We start from the raw sequence: 24,625 nt of genomic DNA, 5'->3' as shown, positions 1-24,625 counted from the left end.
AAAATAAAAACGAAGCGTGTATGATAGAATTAAATGTTCGTATTTTTTTATTTCATCTGTTCAAAACAGTTGTCAAATGTAAGAGTTGCAATCGGTCGACAACATGTGATCGTCGTAATTTTGACCCCCGTTCGAATGGAATAGGGGATCGAAGGTAGAGACGACCTATATCTAAAATATGATAATAAAGGGGTTATCCTAGCTCAATTTGTTTTATTGACAAAAGTAACTTAATGGTGATTAAATAATTCCTAATACACTATTACTATTTTTCAAATTAGCAACATACAAGACGAGTGATATTATATGACTTAAAATTTTATAGGTGAAAACCGCGATAATAACAACGATAATTGCGTATAGGCGGTGCCAAAACATATGAAGGCCCTTTGCCTATACTTATTAATTTAAAAAATTCTCAACTGCATAAATTTATAAAAAAAAAACGTCGTCTCAAAAATTTGTACAACATCATCTTTAAAGAATTTTTTTGTATTGTCTTTGTGCATAATGGACCGCCGAGTTATTATTGTATATTTGTATAAAAATATTACTGTAAATTAATATCTTTTATTGAGTACATTGCTTATCACACATATGTATAGCAGCACTAAAATAAATAGATATGTACCTTAAGAGACATAATAATTGTGTTCATATTGGAGAAATAATATTATCTATGACGAAACACGAATAAAAAATACACTTATATTCTTTGCAAAGATGCTATACTACAACGTAGAAAATAATATTACATTACATTCAATTATTGTTTGATATTTCTTTAAATGTGATATATGCTTTAGTTTCCATTATATAATAAAGAAGTTAATATTTGGTGTTTTTGTTTTGTACATTACGTCATCATATATATTACTTTTTGATAACACGCAGCTTTACTGGTCTACATAAAATTGTGAAGTAAGAATACAGTTGCATATATAACTTTATGAGTTTTTTAAAGTTTATATTTAGGCATTTAGATTTGTTTATGTGTAATATAATATTATTTTCCCGAATTCGACTGCAAGATGGCGCTTACACCTCAATTTTCGACATCAACGGTTGTGACGACGTTGGACTCGACTCTGTCTGATACTGGTGAGAGGTCTTCAACGATTTTTTTTGGTTCATTTCTTCTGTCGATACTGTAAACACAACGCTCTATTACATATACCTGCATTACTTTAGCACTCTATTTTATTCAATGAAATCAATCAATTGTATTCTACTATACTCTAGTTATATATACAATAGAATTAAATGGTAAAACAATTTAAAATTTAAATAATATGTAAGAAATATGGCCTCTATAATAGAATTCAATAAAATGGAATTATGAAAAACAAATTTATAGTATTCTAATTCTAAAATTGTACAATTTGGAATAAAATAAAAAAAAGGCATGCATCAGATATAGGTACAGTTATAGAATTGCGAATTAGAAATTGATAATGAGATCGCTCTCTAATCACAAGCGAAATAAGATGGCTGTTATATTGCAAAATATATTTTATACTTTTTTCTTTTTAAATTATATTATATTTCGCGATCCATTCAACAACTTAAAGAACTTCTATGCTATTTAAGTTATCATAGTTACAAAGTGAAGTTAAGATACTGACAAGACGAGGTCTAGTACTTGGGAGCACTTCTTTCATAAAAAGTACCTCGAGGATTGTTTATAGTCAGTGTAAATCCTTATCGTAAAAGAATTGGTCTCAAGATAAAGTACTGTATCAGCGACCTCGCTAGGAGAAAAATTATATAGTATGTGGTTGACATATGTTCCAAATTACTTTAATTATTTATGTCAATAAAAATTATATCATTATTATTTACAGAGATATTATTAAAAAATATTTTTTCCCGCAGAGCTAATGTCGGGATGATTAGGTATGTCTACAATTAAATGTTAAGATGCATCATTGGGATTTTTAACATGCAAGTTAGAAATCACAAGTTTAACTGCAGTCATACAAAAGTAAATCTCATCTCTCATCAATCTAAAATTATTTTCAGTAATATCTGAAAGCTATAGCAGCGAAACAAAATAAAGATGTTGAAAAGTAACTTTAAACGAAAAATGTGTCCATAGTGACATAATGTGACAAACAAACATAAATCAGTAAATCCGTGGCCGGCGGATTCATCACAAAAATTTCTAGCTCATATTACATATATGAGCTAGAAATTTTAGTTTATTTATTTAGAAATATTATTTATTTTTTTTCTAGAAAGACCGATATCTCAAGGGTTCACGAGCCTGTAGGTCATGAGCGTCCTCCTGCATCTCCAAATTTCTATGTGTTACGAATAAATTCGGAGGTGTAGGAATCATAGGAAAAATAAAATGCGAGAAGATATAAGTTCTTGCCGTCGCCCACGGAAATAACTGCAGTTCACGAGTCAATAAGTGTAACATATCAGTTAACCAGATTAATATAATATGAGGGCATGGGCAACTAGTTTGCAGTTATTTATTGAGTATTTGCATATCAATTTAGATAGGTGAGCTTTGCGTATATTGAGGCGTATATAAGGTCTTTATACACACTGGCGACTTTTAATATACAACCGCTTTGTAGTCGCCCTTAACAGCCATAAATTAAAAAAAAAACTCTAAGCTGTGAGCCGCCCTGACGGTTAACCGCTAGTGTGTATGAGGCCTAAGGCATTCATTATGTTTAATATAACTCTTATCTCACAAGGTAGGACGCCAAAAACATGCAAGCATATAATGAGCACCTAGATGTCACACATGATTCCCACCACCAATATTTGTTTTTTTTTTTGACATACCTCCCAGACTAAGACGACAAATCGGTATGTAATGATGTTCACCACACGTAATATTGTATGAAAATAAAAACAAAATACACTTTTAGACTAGCTTTGAGAGAAAAATAAACTACGAATTTATGTAAAATTTGTTTAAAAAAAAATAGTAATAATATTTATACTTATTGCTACTAATCTGTACAGTATTATAAAAGATATAAAATTCGCTAAAGAAAAATAAAGAAATCATATGTCTAAGATTTGTATTATTATTAATATAGTTCAAATTAGTCTTTCAAAATTTTACTACTTAAAGATACTTGTTACTTTTCTTGATAATGAACCCAATAAGACAACACAATATGATTATTTATTAAAAATGCACCATTACCAGGGGGTACATTTTCTACAATTCACTCCTATACCCTTTGACGTTACATGAATTTCCACTGAGTGACTTGTACACAAATTCAATCAACATATTCCAATGTCTCCCCAAATAATGGAGTAACGACAAAACCATAATATTCCTCCCCTTGACTTTATTCCTTCCCTCCTTCTGCTAACATATAGAGTCAATCCGTCTCTATGTATTCATAGAAACCAATGAAGTTAATAAGGTTGTATCAATTACTCACGTGATAGAAACTAAATGGATAAATCAAAACATACCATATGTAAGTATAAGTATGTTTTGAAATTACTAAATAATTACAAACACAACAAAGTGAAATGTTAATCATTACAAAATACGTATATAGATTCAACCTTAACAACTTCCCCTCAAAATAATTGAACACAAAAATACATGAGAACCGAATTTCCGAGAATTTAGCATTACAGATTACATATTATTATAAAATTACAAACATATGTTTGCAACAACATAATATCATTACAGAAAATGTACTTAATGCAATTACTCTTATTACAAGTTATTTGTAAGTATTGATAACATTTGTGGCTACAATATGACCTTTGTTATAAGAATCAATCGAGACTGAAAAAGGTCATGTTGACTACTATTATTAGTTGTGAGATGTCCAGCAATGTAAGTCTTATCAGTATTTTTATTTATTTATGTACTGTATATAATTACTATATCTGTTGGAATAAATTATACTAATTCTGATTCTTATTATTTATCCGTATTACATTATTGCTTGTTTACATTTTTAAAGTAGTTCTAATAAGTATAATATTTAAGGCCTTTCCGAAATATTTAAAATTTAGTACGGTTCTCAACATTTTTGTTACAATACTATATTGTTACACCAAGCACACATGATAGAGTAAGTGAAAATACTCACCAGCCTCTGATCTTCTGATAAATGTATATAGCTGTCATGGGTATTGGCGTCATGATAGCTACTGCCACTGGCACCACTGGAATTGTATTAAGAGCAGCAATGTAACAAATGTAAAATCATACAATGCTAATTAAAAACTTGTACTACAGGCACTTGAAGAGAAACGAGATAAGACTAAAACAGAGTTTTTGGGTATACGAATTATTCAGTGGTGATCTCAACTTTGAGAACATCAAAATATTGTCGTGCTAGGTTATCACGGATCGCGAAATATCCTAGAAAGTTTGAATGATCATGATCATAAAAGTTCATGGTCCTTCGAGCCGGACCATGGATGTCTGTATGTATGCTATTATATAATGTATAATAGCAAGATTATAACTATGACAACAAGCAAGTTATCAAAACTCTTCTTGTAGTAAATTATTCATATTCAGATGTGATGATTATACAACTATTTTTTAAAATAAAATCACCTGTGGTGAGATCAGCTTCTGGCTGGTCAAGCGCGTATCGCAGCAAGAATATGGAAATTCCAGTGTTTTGCACGCCGGTTTCAATAGAGATTGCGAGTGCGTCGGGGTGTGGTTGCTTTAAGATTCTAGCAAGTGCGTACCCGAACGCATACCCGAGCCATGGTATACCAATACCTGCTACTATTATCTGCAATTAGAAATATAAATTTGAATCTACATGGATTCTATTCTCAATTCCCTAATACAACAACTACAAATTATTAGGAGGTTCCAAGCTAATTAATTTGATTAAGCATCCCAGAATAGAAGCAAGCATTATTTTTAATAAATAAGTAACGTATTTTTCTTTCAGTGTTTGCTATTTTTAGTTATTATGTCAACAACAAGGAATCGTCACTCCGGTGGCGTGCGAAACAATATAACATGTCACAGTAGAACATAGTTGTCACAGAACTATATGAACATAGTTATACAAAAACATAGGTAACTAAATTTTAGCTACCTAATAACGAGAGCAGTAATAGTAGGTCACTGAAGGTCTAGTAACTATCTCCAAATAAATATTCACTAAAAAATATAAAAGAGTACTCACTTGCCACGTGAACAACTCGAAGATATATAAATTAGTCGCAATAGCGAATCCAATAATGAAAAGAAGTAACGCCGTCGAGAATCCCTTAAGGATCCTGACCATGAAGGCGGCCAACCTTGGAGTCCAGCGCTGCATGCCCAGACCGATCGCTAGCGGCACTATAAGGCCAACAACAAACGTACCGATCCGTTGGTACGGAACCACGATGTTCGCATTACGAAACACCACTTGGCCAAGTGAGAACAACCACATCGGCATTAGGCCTGCGAGAGAAAAATTGATTACGTTTTATATTCATCCTTGTGAATATCATACCAGATATACATATGTATCTATAGTCTTACCCCTAAATTCCATTAAGTAATCAAAATCATGAACGTAAACTTTTAATTTTGGACACAGAAGCCAAGTTGTGTACGAAATATTTTGGTAAAAAATGACTACTCAAAAGTACTCAAAATTAAGTTTATTTGAATAAGAGGGGTCGATTAAGTGTGACTTTGCATGACAAGGGGAGTCACATTTCAAATTCTAATGTATCAAGTATTTGAACACAAAATTTGAACTAATAACGGAAAAAATAAAAAGGCTTTCAAGTCTGTGTGTGAATTAATTTTTGAATGGCCCCTAGAGATTGTTTCTATCCTAGTCATCTGATAAATTATAGACAGAAAAAAAAATATTACCGAAGGCAGCGAATGTGGATATAGACGTCATGGCCAGCGAAAGATTTAGATTTCCACCGAGGATGAAGGTCCAAATGTTGGATGCGCCTCCGCCCGGCGACACGCCCGTGAAAAACATGCCCAGACGCATCTCGGGTTTATCAGGGAATATAAGAAAACCTAACCCGAATGACATCTGTGGAGCCACAAAATTAGTAAGCATACCAGAAATTAGAATCACATTCGCGAATTTTGGAAAAGTTATATAAGTATTTTTCAATTAATATTGGATAAATAAAAAACAAATAATAATTTAATAAGTGGGTTATTTCTGAAGACAAACCTACTTATTAAAAAATATTCCAATGGTTAGATATAAAAGAGGTTTTAGTTCGATAACGTAAAACCCGAGGATGTGATGCCTCTTATCCCATAATTTTACTGCGTAATCTGTTACCAACTCTATAACAAAAATACTAGTTTATAAAGGAAGATGCTTGAATATAATAAAATAGATAAAAATAAAGAACAACTAGCACATGGCTATCTAATCACAAAATAGATCTTAGACTTTGTTGCAAGAGAAAAGGTAGGAAATTTGAACTGTAAATAGCATAAAATATTATATACTTACAAGTGGCATAAACAGGAACTGTCCAATCATTCCTATACCAGGGCCGATGGGCCTCTTTAACACTTCTTTCACGGTCGGCCAATGCATTGCGCAGCCAAAGTTAATGAAGATTAGGGACACCTGCCGATTATATACACATGTGAGAAGAAATACTGTGACAGATTATGGAAGTTATTATATAATATGTAACTCTAAAGTCCTCCTACATTAAAGTTATCAAAATTCAATTTGACCTTCCTATTTGTTTAATATAGTTATAGTATGAGCCTCCTGGCCTAGTGTTTTATTACCCTGACTTATAAGCAAGAGATCAGAAGTTTAAATCAGACCAAAACAAAAAAACTGTGTGTGTTCAATTTCTAAATCTGATTTAATGAAATATTAATCAGAGGGTAGGGTCGCATACTCATCATATGCTTGTTCCTTATTCTATTTATTTGGAGCGCGTGATGGCTGGCTGATATGGGTCTGCTTGTAGGGACGTGATCACTATGACTGATTTCCTCTTATTAATTGTTAACCAGTTGGTTATATATTCATTTTTTTCTATTTGAGTATTTAATTGAATTAGTGCTAATTGGTGGTTTGTATTCACACACTTAAACTTAAAAATGTAAAGTAATAATAAAATTATTTAAAAGAGCAACACGCAAGTTTCTTGCTCGTTCTTCTTGTGATGAGACAGCTTTCCGAACCAGCGGTAGATTAAAAAATGTAATGACTATTCAAAAGTGCTTCAATGTAAGTTTATTTGAATAAATGATTTTCTATTCTATTCTATTCTAGTCTATGTTTTTCTCTTCCATTTATCCCTGTTCGCAGTCATCTCTTTATTTACTCACATTCTTACCATATCATCTTTTACACAGTCCATTCAACTCTTTTTCGGTCTTCCTCTGCCCTTATAACCATCTAGATTGCGTGTAACACCTTCCTTCCTTAAATAAGATTATATTCAAATATAACCAACGATATATGGGCACTACAGCATCGACAGTGCTCAATGCCTTTGACTACAGTATTATACTATCCAAGATACAGGACGTGACGATGTTATTGTAGGTATTAATTATTATATTTTTAAGCACTCACCAATGTGGCAACACTAGTAGTGAATATAGTATCTATGACCCGCGCCGGTCGTATCACAGTCACTGGTAAGGCGCCTTTCACTAGATGCGCAGCACCATCGCGGATGGTGTTAATTGACAAATTAGTTCTACCTGTTGAAATAATACAAATCAATATCAATTAAATTCGTCCACTGTTACATGTCTCTCTTACAAATAACAAATATTTTTTTTTTATGTAGGACTTTTTATTCACCACTGTAAGTCAAAATATAAATACTTTTCCCCGACCGTCCACTTCAGTTTATAGTTTCAATTAATTATTAATTACCTGGCAAACACTGAATACGTATGTAGGTGTCTACATGAAATGAAAATCCTGTACATAAACAATTATTATACAACACGTTTTTCATTTAGTAATCGGTCAGTGAGTAAATATTTTTAACAAAAGTTTTATATTTATTCAAAGGTAAATTCAAAAAAATTCAAGAAGAATGTTTTCATTGTTTTAAATTTCTTTAACGTCGTCTACATATACATTATACGATTAAGTTTTTATGAGCTGTCCATTATCGTAATAGAATTTATCTTCGTGTCGAATATCATTAAAATTCGTTTAGCGATATAGTCGTTAAAAGGTAAAAGACAGACAGGAAGACACTCTCGCTGAAAGCTTTTCACTGCTTACCTAGAAAATTTCCAATGACCCTCACTTTTCCATGCCAGATATTGTTATCTGAGTTATCTTCTGATATACTATATGTTGAGTTCCATTCTCCTATTGCTACGTGATCTCGTTCAGTTTCTATTGTGAATATGTCGCCCGCTTGCATACCAGTTCCTGAAATTAATGTATTGAGTAATTAAAATATTTACCTTGGTTTAGGTAGACTTTGTACATAGTCGTTTCCATGGGTATCTTTTTTTTAGGTATTTTTCTTATTTTCAGAATACTCTAATGCTGTTGGTCGCAGCGGGCATGTACAGCTTAACCGGACGATAGGGGGCGGGTGCAGATGGCACTCCCAAAGCCGCGGAAGTACTTATGGAGTGGCAGAAAACAAACTCTAAAAAATAGGGGTTGGTGAAAATTGAGGGTTGTATATATTTTTAATGCCAAATTATAAAAAAAAAAATTAAAAATTAAAAAAAAAATGTTAGGGGTCGATATACCTTATCGCTTAGGAGTACAAAAACAGATAGTAGTTGATTTTTAGACAAGTATGTCAGTAGAATATGCATATAAAATTTCCTTAAAATCGGTCAAGTCCTTTCGGAGGAGTATGGTAACTAACATTGTGACACGAGAATTTTATGTTATAGATAGATGTTCAACCTACAACTACTATCAAATCTATGGTAAAATAGTATTTACTGACTCAATTATTGATTGAGCCATACCATAAAGTTAAGTCGGCGACCGTAAAGGGGTAGAATTTCCGTTTTTCAATTCTTGCGGTGATTGCAGTTGTGGTCACATTTCAAGCCTACAATAAAAGACTTAACCGGGCCCTCAATGTCCCCGACTATCGTATTTCGTATGTAGGTATTCTCAGTGCTATCTGATTTCTTGCACGAACGGAAATCGATTTCCGCGCAATTGTTTATATAATCTGTAATTTCTTGTTAATTACTTTTAATTTAAGTAATTCCCATTTCCTCTGTAATTATTGTTTTGTCTGTAAGAGATTGCATACTTTGTAATATTGTATTTTTGTACCTTTTCTGCGTGCAATAAACAATGATTATTATTTTAAAAAATTATAACATATTGAGGCCACACTAAAATACCATATATTGATATCGATTTGCTTGATATTAACTGTTAAGACAACCCTGACGGATTATTGCTACTGGAAGTAAGAAAACTCATGACCAGCGTCACGACAAAGTGCAGTTCTCCACTATGTGCTTCCAATGAATTAATATAGTGAGCGTATCACAGCATTTTTTTTGTTGTAAATGGAATGGCAAACACGGTGATGTCCCACCTCATGGTAAATGGTAACTACCGCATATATACATATATGAACGATACCACGGCCATAATGTTCACAATGGATGTTTAAATGTCTTGCCCTTGTGTACCCTATAATTGATACGGAATTAAAAATCCGTAATTTGTATACTCGTATATAAATCTCGGGTCACAGTATTTGTGAACGAACTTCTCTGAACGGATTGACTTATTTATATGAATAGTTTGGTGTATATTTGTAGGTTTTGGGCTATTCTATTAAAGTAGTCAGAAACCATTTTTATACAGCTAAGTGGTAAGAATGGCTCTATTATATATAGCAGTTGTACCCACAATACAAGCTCAGATTACCTTGGGACTAGATGATTTGTGTGAAATTGAATGCTGCTATATATGCTAAAAATACCTACTAGTAATTACATATTACCTGTAATTGTGAGGTTCACATATTCAGTGTCGTCCATGTGCACTGTGATGTTGTTTGGTACAAAGTTGGAGATAAGGTTGGGCACTGATTGGCATATCACCCATAGTGGACACAAGGCCAACAGGTATATCACGATCAAGTGAAGGGGCCAAATGGGACACATTTTGCCCTGTGTTTATCTGAAAATAATAACATTAACATTTTAGCTATCACATGCACAATCAATATATTAATACGTGAAGCAAAAACTTTATACCCTTTTGTAGTATGGAATTACCAACAGTTTTAGTTTATATAGATAAGAAGTGCAGAATGATATTATTTGTTTTAAAACTATGCATAAAAATACATTATATCAATAAAAAAAAATACACACACTACCATGCATTATTAATTACAAATAACTTTCTTTAATACGTTCTGATATACATGATTCTTTCATTATGTGTATTAATTAAAGTTATATTGTCTAAAATGTACCGTAATTGTTACAGTGATCTCCATTTTTTAGTTAATATTATACACTCCCTGTTTTTATTACAAAGAAATCATCTTTTCCAGATATATAAAAATATATTGTGGCTGGCCATAGGCTTATAAATAGAACATTACGCTACGACCTGTATAAGTGGAAAATTAATAAAAAAACGTTGCAAAGACGGAAATTCTATTCCTTTTAAAACACAGACGAAGCAGCGCGAATCAGGCAGTCAGTAAAAATAACGGAGCCACTTTATGCAAAGATTGTATAGATACAGAATCAGTTATGTAACTCAGTTTCGTCAATCGTTATACATCACTGCTTCTATATAATAATGAGGATCCCACGTAACAAACAAGATTTTATTAAAAATTAGGGTTGTAACAGTCACAGACTTCATTAATTTACGTCACTTAGTCTGATTATTTTTTAATTTAGTTAACATTACAATGTATATTAGAAAAACTGTAATGTTAAACACATTTAAAAATATAAACAAACATTTACATCGATTTGATAACTGCTTGAGTAGAGTTTGTTTCTAATTATATACCTAAACTAAATAAACAATATATCTACGCAATAACAAGACCATAAAAGGACAAATGTTATCAATTATAACAATTTATCTATTCACTGCGATTTCGTTTAAATCCGGATTACATTCTGCCAAAACTAGTTTGCAGAGATTTTTTCGACAATAACAATTGGGGTCTCTGGAAACGATGTTCATAAATGAGTTGAATTTGCGGATGTGATAAAAGATACAACGTAAGGATACGGATCTATGGCGTTCTCGTAGCTTTAACAATTTTACTTACAATTGATAATAAACCGTGATATTCATATTTATTGATAAAATTGTAATAAAGGATCGATGATAGTTTTCATGAATTAATGCTATTGGACATCTGATTACAATATATTAAAAAAAACTATTAGTGGACCAACGAAGACTACAGGGATAGTCTTCGTCGATTCACTAGTAGTTTTTTTTTCACTAATAGGCCAATAGTGAGTAATAATGGTCACGTGTCGTAATAAAATAGTATTACAAACATTAAAATAGCTGTTATATTAAATATAGGTATATTTAATACAACAGCTATTTTAATGCCTAACATATAAAATAATCTAAATAATAATGCGGAATTAGAGTTTCAGTATTATATAAATTCATACACGTCTGGGTTATACGACATTGGAAATCAATCTCAAATAGTGAACTTCGTAAAGAGACTATTTCAAAGACTTTATTATAGAATACATTTAAGAGAGATTTTTATATTTTATAGTGAACTATAATAAAATAATTGTAGAGTCGCCACGACACTTACTTTAGCTAGCAAATTAGTATGGGATATGGGAGATACGAGTATAACATTGTAATTTTTATTTGACACTCTTCGATCCATGATTGTTTGAAAAAATGATCGGAATTACCTAATGGATTTAAAATGCTAAATAATGATTTTGAGTTTACCTTATAAATATTATCAGTTATCTAAAACCCATAGTACTTACAAGCTACAAATGGCTTAAGACTAGACTTACGATGTTGTGTGAGTTTTCTAGGAATAATTTATTTACTATTATACTACTATACACTATTATATTATTAGTATTACTTCGTCTACAATCATCAATAGTGGTATTGCTAAAAGTTGTTTTCGTAAATATAAAAAGAGGATATCTCATGGAGATCGATATGAATAAATACCTAAGCAGTTGCAGAACTGTATATACAAATAAATTTACTAATAATAACGTAATGCACGCGTATAAATCTGCGGGGCAAAACTAGTATAGGAATAAGAAATAATTTCATTAGCTATTGGAGACTGTAGTACAAAGCTAGCATTTTTTAAAAAATAATATATCTATCGACATTGAATATTTTTAAAATATTCAATAATATATCTATCGACATTGAATATTTAAAAAATATGGTATATTTTTGTATACTTGTTTAAAGTTTACTTTGCGATTCTCAGTAAACTACAGAATAGTAATGTTTACATATCGTGCGCGTGACTGGACATAGTTACAACTTTAACTTTACAAGACATAATCGGCTTTACGTTATTCATATGATATCTTTTGACAAAATACAGATCATTATAGTATTTTTATTCAGGTTTTATATTCGTATTGAATAGAAATTATGTTACATTACACTTAAAGTTTATTATATACAAAGTATGTTTTCCCTTAAATCGCAAAAATATTTACAGAAATCTTAGAAAATGTCATAGTAAGATACCTTGGGTTTCAAATTTTCTTATAATCGTTGAATTATAAGTGAAGAATAACTATAAAAATGGTTCTGTATGTAGAGATTATTATAAATATTGCTTAAAAAAATAAATAGTTTAATACCTAAAACAAATAGATTAATTAGACATTTTATTACAAAGTAAAAAACGGAAATGTAAGTTTTTATTACAAAACTCACCACAAAATCTTATTGAAAATTATTACTACGCAACGTTCGATCCATAAACAGTTTCTACAGACTAACACAGACACTCGTCTGATTCCATTCGCGGATCACTGAAGACTGCTCTCAAATTCGATGGATCCTACGTCGATGATATTTACGTAATTTAATGAGATAAAGTAAACCGATATAAACTTACAATAGTGTTTATACGTATAACTTAAAATAGGTAATATATATGACTACATTATGGTACAGTACGATAATATTCATCCATTTGGTCACGTACAGATAAAAACAGATAGTGGCGAAAATTATTTAATCACACAATAATTGATTTTCTATTGTTATTGTATTGATTGTTGTTATGTGAACGCTTGGATTATCTTATCGTTAATCAAATGGTTAAATACAAACTTAATGGTTTACGGTAGCCGTTGTTATTGTCCACAAGGCTATGAGATAAAGGTTGAATATTTCAAAAAGAAATGTTCAAAACTTTTAACAGTTCAAAATTTACCACATACCTTCTAAAAAAATAGGTACATAAAAGTTGGTAAATCCGTGATTTTAAGGCAACTCCAGTTAGACCTGTAAAACCACTCAAATTTCCGGTGCTTAGTAATATAAAAATTTACATAAGAAACAAAATAGCTTAAACAGTTTTTTGTCGCGGGTATATTCCGGATCTCTAAGATAATGCTCATGTCATATATAAAAAAAATGTGATACGACAACAACACCATTTATCTCCACTTTGCATTGAATAACACGTAGGTATACTGACCTTCGTACCATGTCCAGTATGAATCGTGACAAAAACAGTTTCCATGGGGTCAATAAATAACAATATTTATGAGGGAAATTATAATTTTAAATATTCCATCCTCGTCAGGCCAAATTGTGACCGACCGAAGAGCTTTGTCATGTTTTTTAGATTACAGATGCATGAGAACTGTTATATTTGTTATCAGATAAATCTTTTGAAATACGCGAGGTACATGGTGCAATATATATATGCTCCTCCATAACGAAAATGCCCTATACGATATACGTATCATTAGTTATGACATATTTTATTCTATGTTTAGGAAAATAAGATAATTGTAATATCCAGTAAAATATTTAGTACTTGTTGAATTATACAAAGATCTTGGGAATATTTTTTAAACATTTTTCTATATAACACTTGAGTCACATAGAGGAGTTAAAGCATAAACCAAATTTTTACTGATTTTTATACTAATATTTAATTTATAACAAAATATTTATCTTATTACAAAATAAAATTTCACAAAATCTCGAACATTAGCTCAATGTAAACCAAGTACCGAAGAAGATTTTCGGAATGCCAACTGCATTCGGGGATTTGTCATAAATATGGCCTAGGAACACGAGTCCTATCAAAAAATACGTTTCTGATAGGGATTTGGTCAGTATAATCTTGTGTATTACAATTTTGAATATTATTAAGATTAGATATAATCAACTAGGGTAAAGACTCACGTACTTCATGATAACGTAAGCAATCAGTATGTGAAATGTTGATTTAATAATGATAAATGGATGGGAATAATCTATTGCTATATTTCTATAAGGTCGTTAATTAGTTCAGCTTGATAAGGACACAATGTGTGAAAAAAAGGGCACATCAAGACGTTACAGAATTGGAAGAAATGGGAGAAGGGGACTGTTAGGAATGTGGAGTAATATCTCTAATGCTAGCATTATCAGATTGACATCTACGCGGTTCCGCCTGGAAACCATTATGATAAATTTCTGGTGAATTCGCCACTATGGGCTAAGTAACGTGAACTCATATACATCTGCCATTGGTGCCTGGACAGCATAAACCTTTAGCGCAGGCAGGAATACCATGATGATAATAAAATGGTTTTCCTGCCTCCAATTAAAAAAATTGGCAGAATTAATCATTTGTTAAAGCTGTTTTTTTAATAATCTTATCCCTTTTCTTTGTTTACTCATTATTATTGCAAGGTAATCCATTTAATTACATACATATATGCAGGTGGTATGTCAATTACATTTGCGTAACTTTAATGATTAACAAAATAATCATAAAAATACTCGTAAAACAAGTAGAACTAGCTCGTAAAAACCTTTACAAAATTAGTCGAGTTACAAATCTGACGTAAACCCTTGCAATTAATAAAATAATTATTAAAATATGTCCAAAACTGCCGACTACAGAAAATTAATGTTATGATGACATTTCAAAATGTATTGGGACATTCATGACACTCAATTTTCGAGCAGAAGGTACCCAACATTATTTAATATGCAAATTTGCTATTCAATTACAAAATAATTTCGTGCAGATATCAATTACGTTTAATGTTTCTAATTCTCAAGGCGATGCCATTTGTTGGATGGTCGATTCCCTTTTAATTGGTTGTTCGTGAGAAAACAACCTCAACTACGTAATATAATACCAGTCGATTAACAACATGTAATATACTTATCTAAGTATGTAGATCTAAGAATAATTTATTTGTTTATCAATTCAATAGTTTTTATAATGCAATACTATAAAACAAATAGAATGTACGTTCGTTCATTTGTTAGAACGAGCTTATTTTAATGGAACTATCCGTTGAATTAAAAAAAACTTTTATACAATTGATAGTAATTATTTTAGGAACATTATAGAGCCCATAACCTTTTTATAAAATTACGTATAATATAGGTAATTTACTATAACACCTGAATTAGGTTTCTATAAATAGCCATTGATAAAGTTAGTAAGGAGATAAAAATAAACCTGATCGTATGGCCATATATAGCGATTATTAATTGTAAAATAGGGGTACAGGGCACAAAGATAACAATGGGCAGTTAATTGTTTCTTAACGTACACAGAACCATTATCGTGACAATCGACCTTAAGCAACAGTAAACCGTACTACCGATGTATAAATTCTTAGGCTGTATCGTTACCACAGATAAATTAAAAAATGAAATATTCCTTATTATTTTAAAGTTGTTCATTTGACAAAACATTATCTTTTGTATTATTTTTTTTATGGCACGTACAATCGTCTTTTTTAACATACTAAGTAATGTTACTCCATACAAGTGAGACGGTTACAAATCATTAAAACGCGGGTCATTTACGAAAGATTGCAGTATTCAGCAAAACAATTGAGCCTGGGAAAATATAATTTTAAGCAATAAATTGACTTTAAAAAAGATCATTATAAATAATGCTTGTATAGAATACTAAACATTTTTTTTGTAATTGGAATTGTAAATAAACTGGTAACAATCGTCTACATTTCATTATCAAGAGATGCTCGTGATATAATCCATACGTTGCTACTTTGAAGGATAAAAATGTCATACCTCTTAACCTGTAATTTCACTGCCTTTTCTCACCTGCTTTTGGTTGTACCAAAACACAGCTTACAAAGGAACGTATTTCAAAGCTGAAATGGATAAAACTGAGCTACATGAGCTGGGGAGCTCGTCTTGGGTACAGCAGTGCCCCAATCTAATGGCCCTGAAGGCGTGCGCGCAGTGCCGCGGTAGTTATTTTAACGCGACTCGAGTAATAACACTTGTAGGTGACACTATATCCTTTTTTAATGGTTAAAAATCCCACACACCCCATCGTACACACACGCAGACGTCTTTCTGACGACAGTCTGCCTCGGTAAATCTGCTGACACCTGCAATATGCTAACGCCTATACTGTACGTATGATTTGTTGCAAATATTCGAGGCTTGAACTTTGAAACCTTAAATATCATACATTCGTTTGAAGGAGGAGCTAGCGCAGTGATATAGACATTTACATTACAACGTGGTGCTGTACACAGGTGTAGGCGACAGTTGTCACTTTACATCAGGTGGGTCGTCAGTTCGCTTGTTATTATATAATATTTACATAAAGTGAGATACAAATATAGTGCGCAGTAAACTTACGTAGACTGTGATACTAAATAACACCAATTATATTTGACGGTCGCACTTCACGGTCAAGTAGCAATAAATTACTAGTGGCCTCCTGATCCTGACCAGTAATGATTATGAGTACAGGCAACTGCAAATAGATTTATCATAAACGATAAGGCGACTCCTGACACGTTTTTCCCACATTACATTTGATGAGGAAAACAATATACCTAAGAGTTAACATCCGCAATTTAATCCGTCCGTATCAAAATTGACGGTGACACATTTCACGGTGTGACGGTTTCAAAGTTTCCGAAAATGAAAATAAAGTGTTAAAAAATTTGTGATGTAACAAGAATAGACTGATGATAGAAGTGATAGAAGAATATATGATGAATTAGTAGTACCTACTGTAATATATTTTGTGCTAGTAGTTAGGTGAGACAACTTTTTGAAATAAAAGAAAGTCTATCTTAGTCCGCATAATAAAATCCATATATCCATATGCCAAATTTAATTAACGTCCAGTCGTTTAGTCGTTAAAAGGTTAAACAATTAGACAGATGGTCGCATATCGCAAATATTGGTAAGGATTTCATTGGACAATTTCTTCGTATATTCTTGAGTGTTATTTCTTAATTTGCTTTAGTAATATTCTAAGTTGCAGAAGACGTAGTTAGTATCAATTAAGTTGGAAAATAACAATAGCGGATGCTATTTACGCGTTTGAAACTATATAATGTCAATTCACGGTGATCCTGCAAAAAAGATGACTTTTGCAATTCCAATTTCGCATGGTAATTTTTGTTAATTGACCAGATTATAAAAATAACATTATTGAATCCATAACTTGTGTGATGTCAATTTATAGTAGTAAATAGATAACAAATATTTATTAACCTCATTTTGGCTGATTATAAATTCTCTTACGAAATGCGTATTTGCAAGAAATGAAATGTTTCTATCTGATGGTGTTTGAAAAAAAAGAGTTACCTCAAACCTCTTTACTTTAATACCAAAATATTCTTGCTTTTTTTATTATGAACATTATAAATGAGAAAATGAGATTGTTTACATTCAGGTGCAGGTGCAAAAAATAGCTTACATGTAGTCTATTTATTATCCTGTTAAATCTAGTTACCACCATATCCGGCTACGTGAACAATCCAATGAGCAGAAGCTAATAGTAATATTATGTAAAATGTTATTAGACCTTGTATTAAATCATTTGTCAATTCATCAATTTGCTTCATGACAATATAAATTTGGAGACGCATTACGATAGGAGACGCTATCCGAATTCTGAATCGTTAGATAGACCTTAATATTTGTTGTATATGTAACAATAAATACCGGAACAATTGGTTATAATTAACAATTCTCAGAAACACATACGTGATTCGAATTAAGTGCTAGAAGGAAAATGTATGAACTTTATTTATTGAACACAAGTATTTCTGTAAATTTTATATTATTTCTTGGTCCTCTTACTCTTATATTATTTTTTAGAGTATAAAATAATATCCACAACTCTGCTCTATACCTAATAGAGTAATTTTACAAGATAAACAAGATGAATATCTTTATGCGTTAAAATCTGTACATAGTATAAAACAAAATCACTGCCAATGTCCGTTCGCCTATATCTATTAAATTACGCAACGGATTTTAATGCAAAATAATATAGCAGCAATAGATAGAGTAATTCAAGAGGAAGGTTTATATGTACAATACTTGCGTGTTATAGTATAGAGCAAGCCAAGAAATTCAAAGATTTGTAATGCATCCGTGCAAAGCCGGTTTGAGGTATTAGTAAACAATATAGCGTTATTTTGGTACTAAATCGCCAAGTGGCCGATCGGGGGCGATCGTATAAACAGCGCTACAAACATCACGTTATCACATTAGCAGCTGGTGGCTGAAATAGGATAATGAGAGGTTTCCACGCAGATGACTTCTTACTTTCTATCTCCTGGCTTTTCTTCCGGTTGTAGATTACTACGATTACATTACATTTTTTACGGACTGTAATGGCGCACCCGGCTGCACTAACGGCTTACGCTGGCGGGGTACCAGTGGACGACGATAAATTGAGCATGAAATCAGGTCAGCTAGTCCATCTTGGCAAATTACCACGATGGTTTCCAGGGGAGGAGGTCAACTTCTACGTTGATATATTGCTAGCAATAGAGTTACTAGTCCACATTAGTAACAATCCCTTGCTACATTTTGGGGATGAAGAGTGGCGACATGTAGGGGAAAAGGGGGGTAGCCCCGGCCGGGGGGTAGCCTCGGCCATAGCAAATATTAGAACTTCGCGCGGCGTGAGTTTGAATTTCGTGTGATCTCATTCGTCAAATGCTAACAGCTGAAGTCGATTGACTACTGCGTTCGGATGTAATTGACTGAATTTCTTTTTTGTTGACGATGGCCGCTTGATTTCAATTGTTTCAAAAAACATTATTCATTGGATAAACGTAAGTAATTATTTATTTGATTTTGTTTACATAATGGAATACTATTCTATTTTGCACTTTGAAGTCTATTTCAACGTAATTATCTGCTTTTTAAAAAGATTTTTTTTCTGAAGAAAGTCAAGTCGGGTAACCCCGGTCACTAGTCTTGGATACCCCCAAGGGTATCCCTGGCCACATGTTAAATATTTATTATTCTATATTGATGTTATTATTGTAAGTTTTCATTCCAAAAAATATTCGTTTGCAGTATCATAATTATACCGTAATTTAAAACTAGAACTACGAATCGCGGAGACAGGAGTGAAGTAAACATGAAAAAAGCTATTCAAGCGGTGCTTAAGAAAAGATGTTCTGAGAGAGGCAACACTGGGCTCACGAGGCATGCGCAGATATAAATCCATCGGATTTGTATTACAACTGTGATGTGTGTCGCTAAAAAACGATTTCGCCACTAATTACGTAGGTGGCCGGGGCTACGATACTACTGCTGCTACCACTTTAAAAAGATACCAACATTTTACCAAAAATTGAAGTGGGTTTAATCGTGATTGGATATTATTTAGGTTTAAATATTCAATATTCTAATACGAATAAATATATTGTTGATTATTTTTTGTAGTTTTCGTTGTATGTATTTCTCTCGATAATAGTCACAATATCAAAAAAATGAAATTGGCCGGGGCTACCCCCCTTTCCCCTACATTATCTTTGTCACTACACTGCGAGACAGAACATCTCATATATACCTAACTGTATCTGTACGCTTGTGGTGTATGTATACACATACATGGTCTTAGATAAAGTTGTTTATCAGATTTCCCGCGAAGATTGCATGATAATGACAATGTTTACTAAAGTACATTTCTCCATGTCATTCACGTTTTGCTGATTGTGTGCAGAGTTCACGATGTCTTGTATGTATCTTATAAATCTATAGTTAATTGCGCTAGTGTATTTATAAACATACATGGTCACTGTGGTCCACTCAGGTGTGCCGGATGTAAGTTTAATTCAGGCTATACAGGCTTCGGTAAATTGTTGTGATGTTTTTGCGCACTTCTCACTATTGTAATTATTAGCAAACACATCTTATTAATAATAACGCTAACTTAGACAGTTTTCCGAATATACAAGTAGATATCTATGTAAAGGATAAGTACAATAATGCGAGTAGGTTATTAGTTACAGTACATAGTTGTCGCAGTTCGAAATTATGTTTACAAATTATTGCAGGTTAGATGTAATATTATCAGAAAAGTGATGAATCCATTTTATGCAGACATACTATCAGTTAGCCTCGGTTTGTTTACGTTACCTGACCGGAACACGTTATCCACTGTATCTGACAAACAATGTATTTGTATGAACACTAGATAATCAATCATATCTTTTTAAATCGACATCAAGAATGCTTCGTGAGAAATCAAGTTAACCACGTTGATATCGGCATTCCATATAGATATCTCAACTAACGAGCAATTGCGACACCCAATATTTTAACACTAATGTACGTGATTAATGCCAGGTGTATGAATAGGCGGCTCACCTAGAGATCTGGATAAGTGACGCAATTGTAAACAGGGTTTAAGCTAGTGAAAGTTCACAAATAACACGAGTTTGTATTACGAATGCACGTATGAACGCGCGTGGCGCGCGCACCGTCGTTGTATACTGGCGGGCTGAGGGGAACGGTAGATGACAGCCGTCGTGCCTGTGATCATGCAATGTCGACCTCAAGTCTCCCCCCTTCGTATTCCACTCAAGGTTATCCAGTGATGGTTGATCATTATGCAAAAAGTTTGCCTACGCAGTGAGGATAAATACTTAAAATTATAAATAAAACTAGCTACTGGTCCCGGCTTCGCCCGGGTGTACATGTATTATACATATAAACTTTCCTCTTGAATCACTCTATCTATTTAAAAAAACCGCATCTAAATCCGTTGCGTAGTTTTAAAGATTTAAACATATATAGGGACAGACAGCGACAGCGACATTCTTTTATACTATGTAATGACATAAAACCTCTTATGAGGAGACAGTAATGGTTTGTCATAATAATGACGAGGAAGAGACATCTAAATTTACATAATTACCACTACTAGGTGGTAACAGTGAATTTTCTCCTCTTGGTCCTTGATCAGTGTGATGAACCGTATGTTTAAAAGATATTTGGTATTTTATTTTTAAAGTTATAGATCAGTGACATTATATAACAAAAAGAGTAATGATAAGATAAATTTAAGATAAATTACGCTCTTTTATCTGATTCTTAAAATATTTTTACATGTTACAATTTATAATGTCAAACTCTGCCCTTGAGTAATGAGCAATGACCGCCACTTCCCTTGTGTGTATCTCACATTCAACAGTGTTGCCTGATGACTATCTGGTATTTCGAAAGTCCCCCTTAATTTAGGTTTTGAAGAATAATCACTCATAACGATTTTATTTTTATGGAGTTTTGTTTTGCGAAAAATCCTCTACTAAAATCTTCTCATAATTTGTCTAAAATTTTTTCTTTCCACAATAAAACACAAATTGTTAGATTTAGGTTTTTCCTCTAATTCCAAAAATAAGTTCATAAAATATTGCCATGGTTTATACCTTTCTAATTAAGACGATGGTCATGATTGTGTGTCAAAGACACAGAAGTAGAACCCAAAAGAAAGTTAACCCTCAGAAGAAATGAAGAACCTATAAAAATAGTTCACAATACAGGACAAGTCATTTGCCTATCTAGTGTAGTGTGGAATTTTGTGGTTAATCTCTTTAGCAATAAAATCCAGCAAAATATATAATTAACTACCTGTTATACACAACTTAATCTGGACAGGATCAAACTTTTTTTATTAAAATTAATTAGCCTAAGTTACTTCTTATAAGATTAGTTATCTGCGAGTGAAAATCCAATCAAAATCAGTTTCAGATATTATTCAGATGATTGAGAGACAGATAGAAAAAAATTTAAGTTAATTGTTTTATGTCAGTACTGTATATACCTTACATACTACTTACTGCGCCGACCCCAAATAATGGGATAAAGGCAAGGCAATGATGATGATGATGTATATACCTTCTTATGCATTTAGTGTAAAACTGTTTATTTGAAATTACAAACAGGCACTTACATTTTATTTATTTGTAATGATTATCAATAATTGATGCCCAAGGGGGAATGGCTTTCAAAATGATATGAAATATTAAATACTTACTAAAAAGAAAGCATTTTGACCTATTTTATTACTTTAAAGGCATATGGTGCTACAGATTCCTCTACTAAATTAGGTATGAAGCTTCTTTAATACAGATAACCACACAATAGCTACCTTGTGGTACTTCTACTTAATATGTTTACTACATAATTATCATCTTAAACTTAAACCAAATGTACTCAATACAAAATGTTTATTTATTAGACTTAGATTTAAGTCTTTCATCATCCCACAGTTAGATATAAAATTTTATTAATTGGTTAGTTAAACAAGTATGTGACAAAAAAATATGGATATTACAGATCACATACTATATCAGTTTGATTTAGTAGAAAGGAAAAAGATTCCTCCAATCTAACTTTTTGAATGAAAGGAAAAATATATGAAATGTTAAAATTGACAGTGTGCATAAAATACAGTGTGTACTTTACCTACTAGTGGGAGAGGTATTAAACCTCCTCAATCCAAATTTATGTAAGAGATAAATAATAAAATAGGGCAGAGAAAAAAATTCCACAGATCAGAAACCTATCCATTTCCATGTTTCTGGATTCAAACCACCAAAAACTTGTTAAACTATATTAACATTTTTATTTTTTCCGTTTGTTATATAGTAGATCATATATTGAAGTACTTGTAACTTTTGATTATGTATTCACTTAAGTTTACTCACTCACTAAAGTTAATACACATTTTAAACCCTTACGTAAGTACATTCTGTTTGCTGTCTGTATATTAACAATTATATTATTTTAAAACGACAGCAACAAATTTATTCATGAAGATCGTAACACAACCCATATCTATATTATACATACATGTTTCATCGGACTGTGGTTATGTAAACTGCAAACAGTACTAAAATGCATGCGTTACTTAAACAATTCTAAGACTATTTTAGTATAGTGTTTATAATAAGTTATAATATATAGAAATATTTACTTTGTAATATCAGTTTAATTAATTAACATATATTTAAGCGTACCTGAAAGTTATTCGGGAAACAGAAGTGGTTGATACGAATTAGGTTATGTTTCACCAATGTTCAATTATAAATGCGGATCATCTAATTCTAGAATTCTAAACAAAATATAAAATTAATTATAGAAAAAATCAACAATTAACTCACTAAGTAATTTTATATTAAGGCGCGCTACAGGTAGTTATCTATACGTGAACACCAGATTAATTAATTCATACAAACAAATAAATACAATGTTCAATTGGACACAAAACTGTGACAACAGTGCTAACCTCTTTGCACAAATTCTTAACTGCAGATGAGAAAAAGAGATGGCAATATATTTATCGATACGGTAGTTGCAAATTCACCAATTAAAGTGAATAAAATGTCAGGGAAATGTCATGAAACTGTCATATGCTCGCAAGGATGTCGTTATGGATGAAGATAATAGATATCGATATTACTAAAATGGTGAAGTTACATATTGCGACTTACTAAACTTCTCAAACCTTTACTTTTAACACTAATATAAAAGTAGGACTTATATCATATTTAGCATGAGATGAAAAGTTCTGGTGTATGAAAAACATTTCCCTAAAATATCATAAGTGAATGTCACATATAATGTCACATATAAATTCCTTAAAAAATGTCAATATTATACATTTGATGTTTTTTATTTATTGGTAGTACAACATTTTCTTTAAAAGAATTGGTACGAAGTTTCTGTACCATAGAACTTTATTAACACGATACGTGTTGTATAAAGTTCTACGTATAGTATAGTCTATGGTCCTTTACAATACCTAGGATATTCCAGAACACATATTATTTATTTTATTTTCTTTATTCATTTATTTCAGGCAACTAGGCCCATATTGTAAATACCTTATAGATTAACATACATCTTATATATAAAATTCTCGTGTCACAGTTTTCGTTCCCATACTCCTCCGAAACGGCTTGACCCATTCTCATGAAATTTTGTGAACGTATTGAGTAGGTCTGAGAATCGGCCGACATCTATTTTTCATCCCCCTAAATGTTAGGGGTAGTCCACCCCTAAATTTTTATTTTTTATTTTAAGGTAAAACAACGTTTGCCTGGACAGCTAGTATAATATAATATTTAAAAACTAATACATTATATTGTCTGTGTGATCACGGCACTGAAGACGGTAATCTGGCACGGTAGCGC

The 24,625-nt window shown here is 32.0% G+C and overlaps 1 protein-coding gene across 3 annotated transcripts; it reads right to left on the bottom strand.

Annotated features, from left to right (window-relative positions):
* Positions 1 to 943: 943 nt before the first annotated feature.
* Positions 944 to 23,634, bottom strand: LOC131845564 (sodium-dependent organic anion transporter-like). 3 transcript variants are annotated; one of them, XM_059194641.1, is made up of 10 exons: positions 23,450 to 23,634; positions 9,937 to 10,115; positions 8,220 to 8,372; positions 7,551 to 7,681; positions 6,459 to 6,578; positions 5,846 to 6,020; positions 5,160 to 5,422; positions 4,568 to 4,754; positions 4,092 to 4,167; positions 944 to 1,148 (listed from the first exon to the last, which is right to left on the bottom strand). In XM_059194641.1, the coding sequence occupies exons 2-10, from the start codon at positions 10,097 to 10,099 to the stop codon at positions 1,046 to 1,048; spliced, it is 1,371 nt and encodes a 456-aa protein (XP_059050624.1). In that variant the 5' UTR covers positions 10,100 to 10,115; positions 23,450 to 23,634; the 3' UTR covers positions 944 to 1,045. The 3 variants fall into 3 exon arrangements, with proteins under 3 accessions (XP_059050624.1, XP_059050623.1, XP_059050625.1); XM_059194640.1 differs by lacking the exon at positions 23,450 to 23,634 and adding an exon at positions 20,796 to 20,910; XM_059194642.1 differs by lacking the exon at positions 23,450 to 23,634 and adding an exon at positions 12,873 to 12,959.
* Between the last annotated feature and the right edge of the window lie 991 nt (positions 23,635 to 24,625).

The sequence above is a fragment of the Achroia grisella genome, unplaced genomic scaffold (assembly GCF_030625045.1).
Source record: "Achroia grisella isolate CSIRO2021 unplaced genomic scaffold, CSIRO_AGI_Agris_v1 utg474, whole genome shotgun sequence".
Taxonomy (NCBI): domain Eukaryota; kingdom Metazoa; phylum Arthropoda; class Insecta; order Lepidoptera; family Pyralidae; genus Achroia; species Achroia grisella.
Note: the sequence above shows the minus strand (reverse complement) of the source record. Positions and strands in the feature narration are given on the sequence as shown.

Excerpts from the sequence above, each read along its gene's own strand:
- LOC131845564 (XM_059194641.1), bottom strand. The coding sequence starts at position 10,099 with ATGTGTCCCATTTGGCCCCTTCACTTGATCGTGATATACCTGTTGGCC. Across the intron at positions 6,579-7,550 it reads CTACTAGTGTTGCCACATTG|GTGTCCCTAATCTTCATTAA; the intron begins GTGAGTGCTTAA and ends TATAATCGGCAG. Across the intron at positions 6,021-6,458 it reads AGTTCCTGTTTATGCCACTT|ATGTCATTCGGGTTAGGTTT; the intron begins GTAAGTATATAA and ends GTGGCTCCACAG.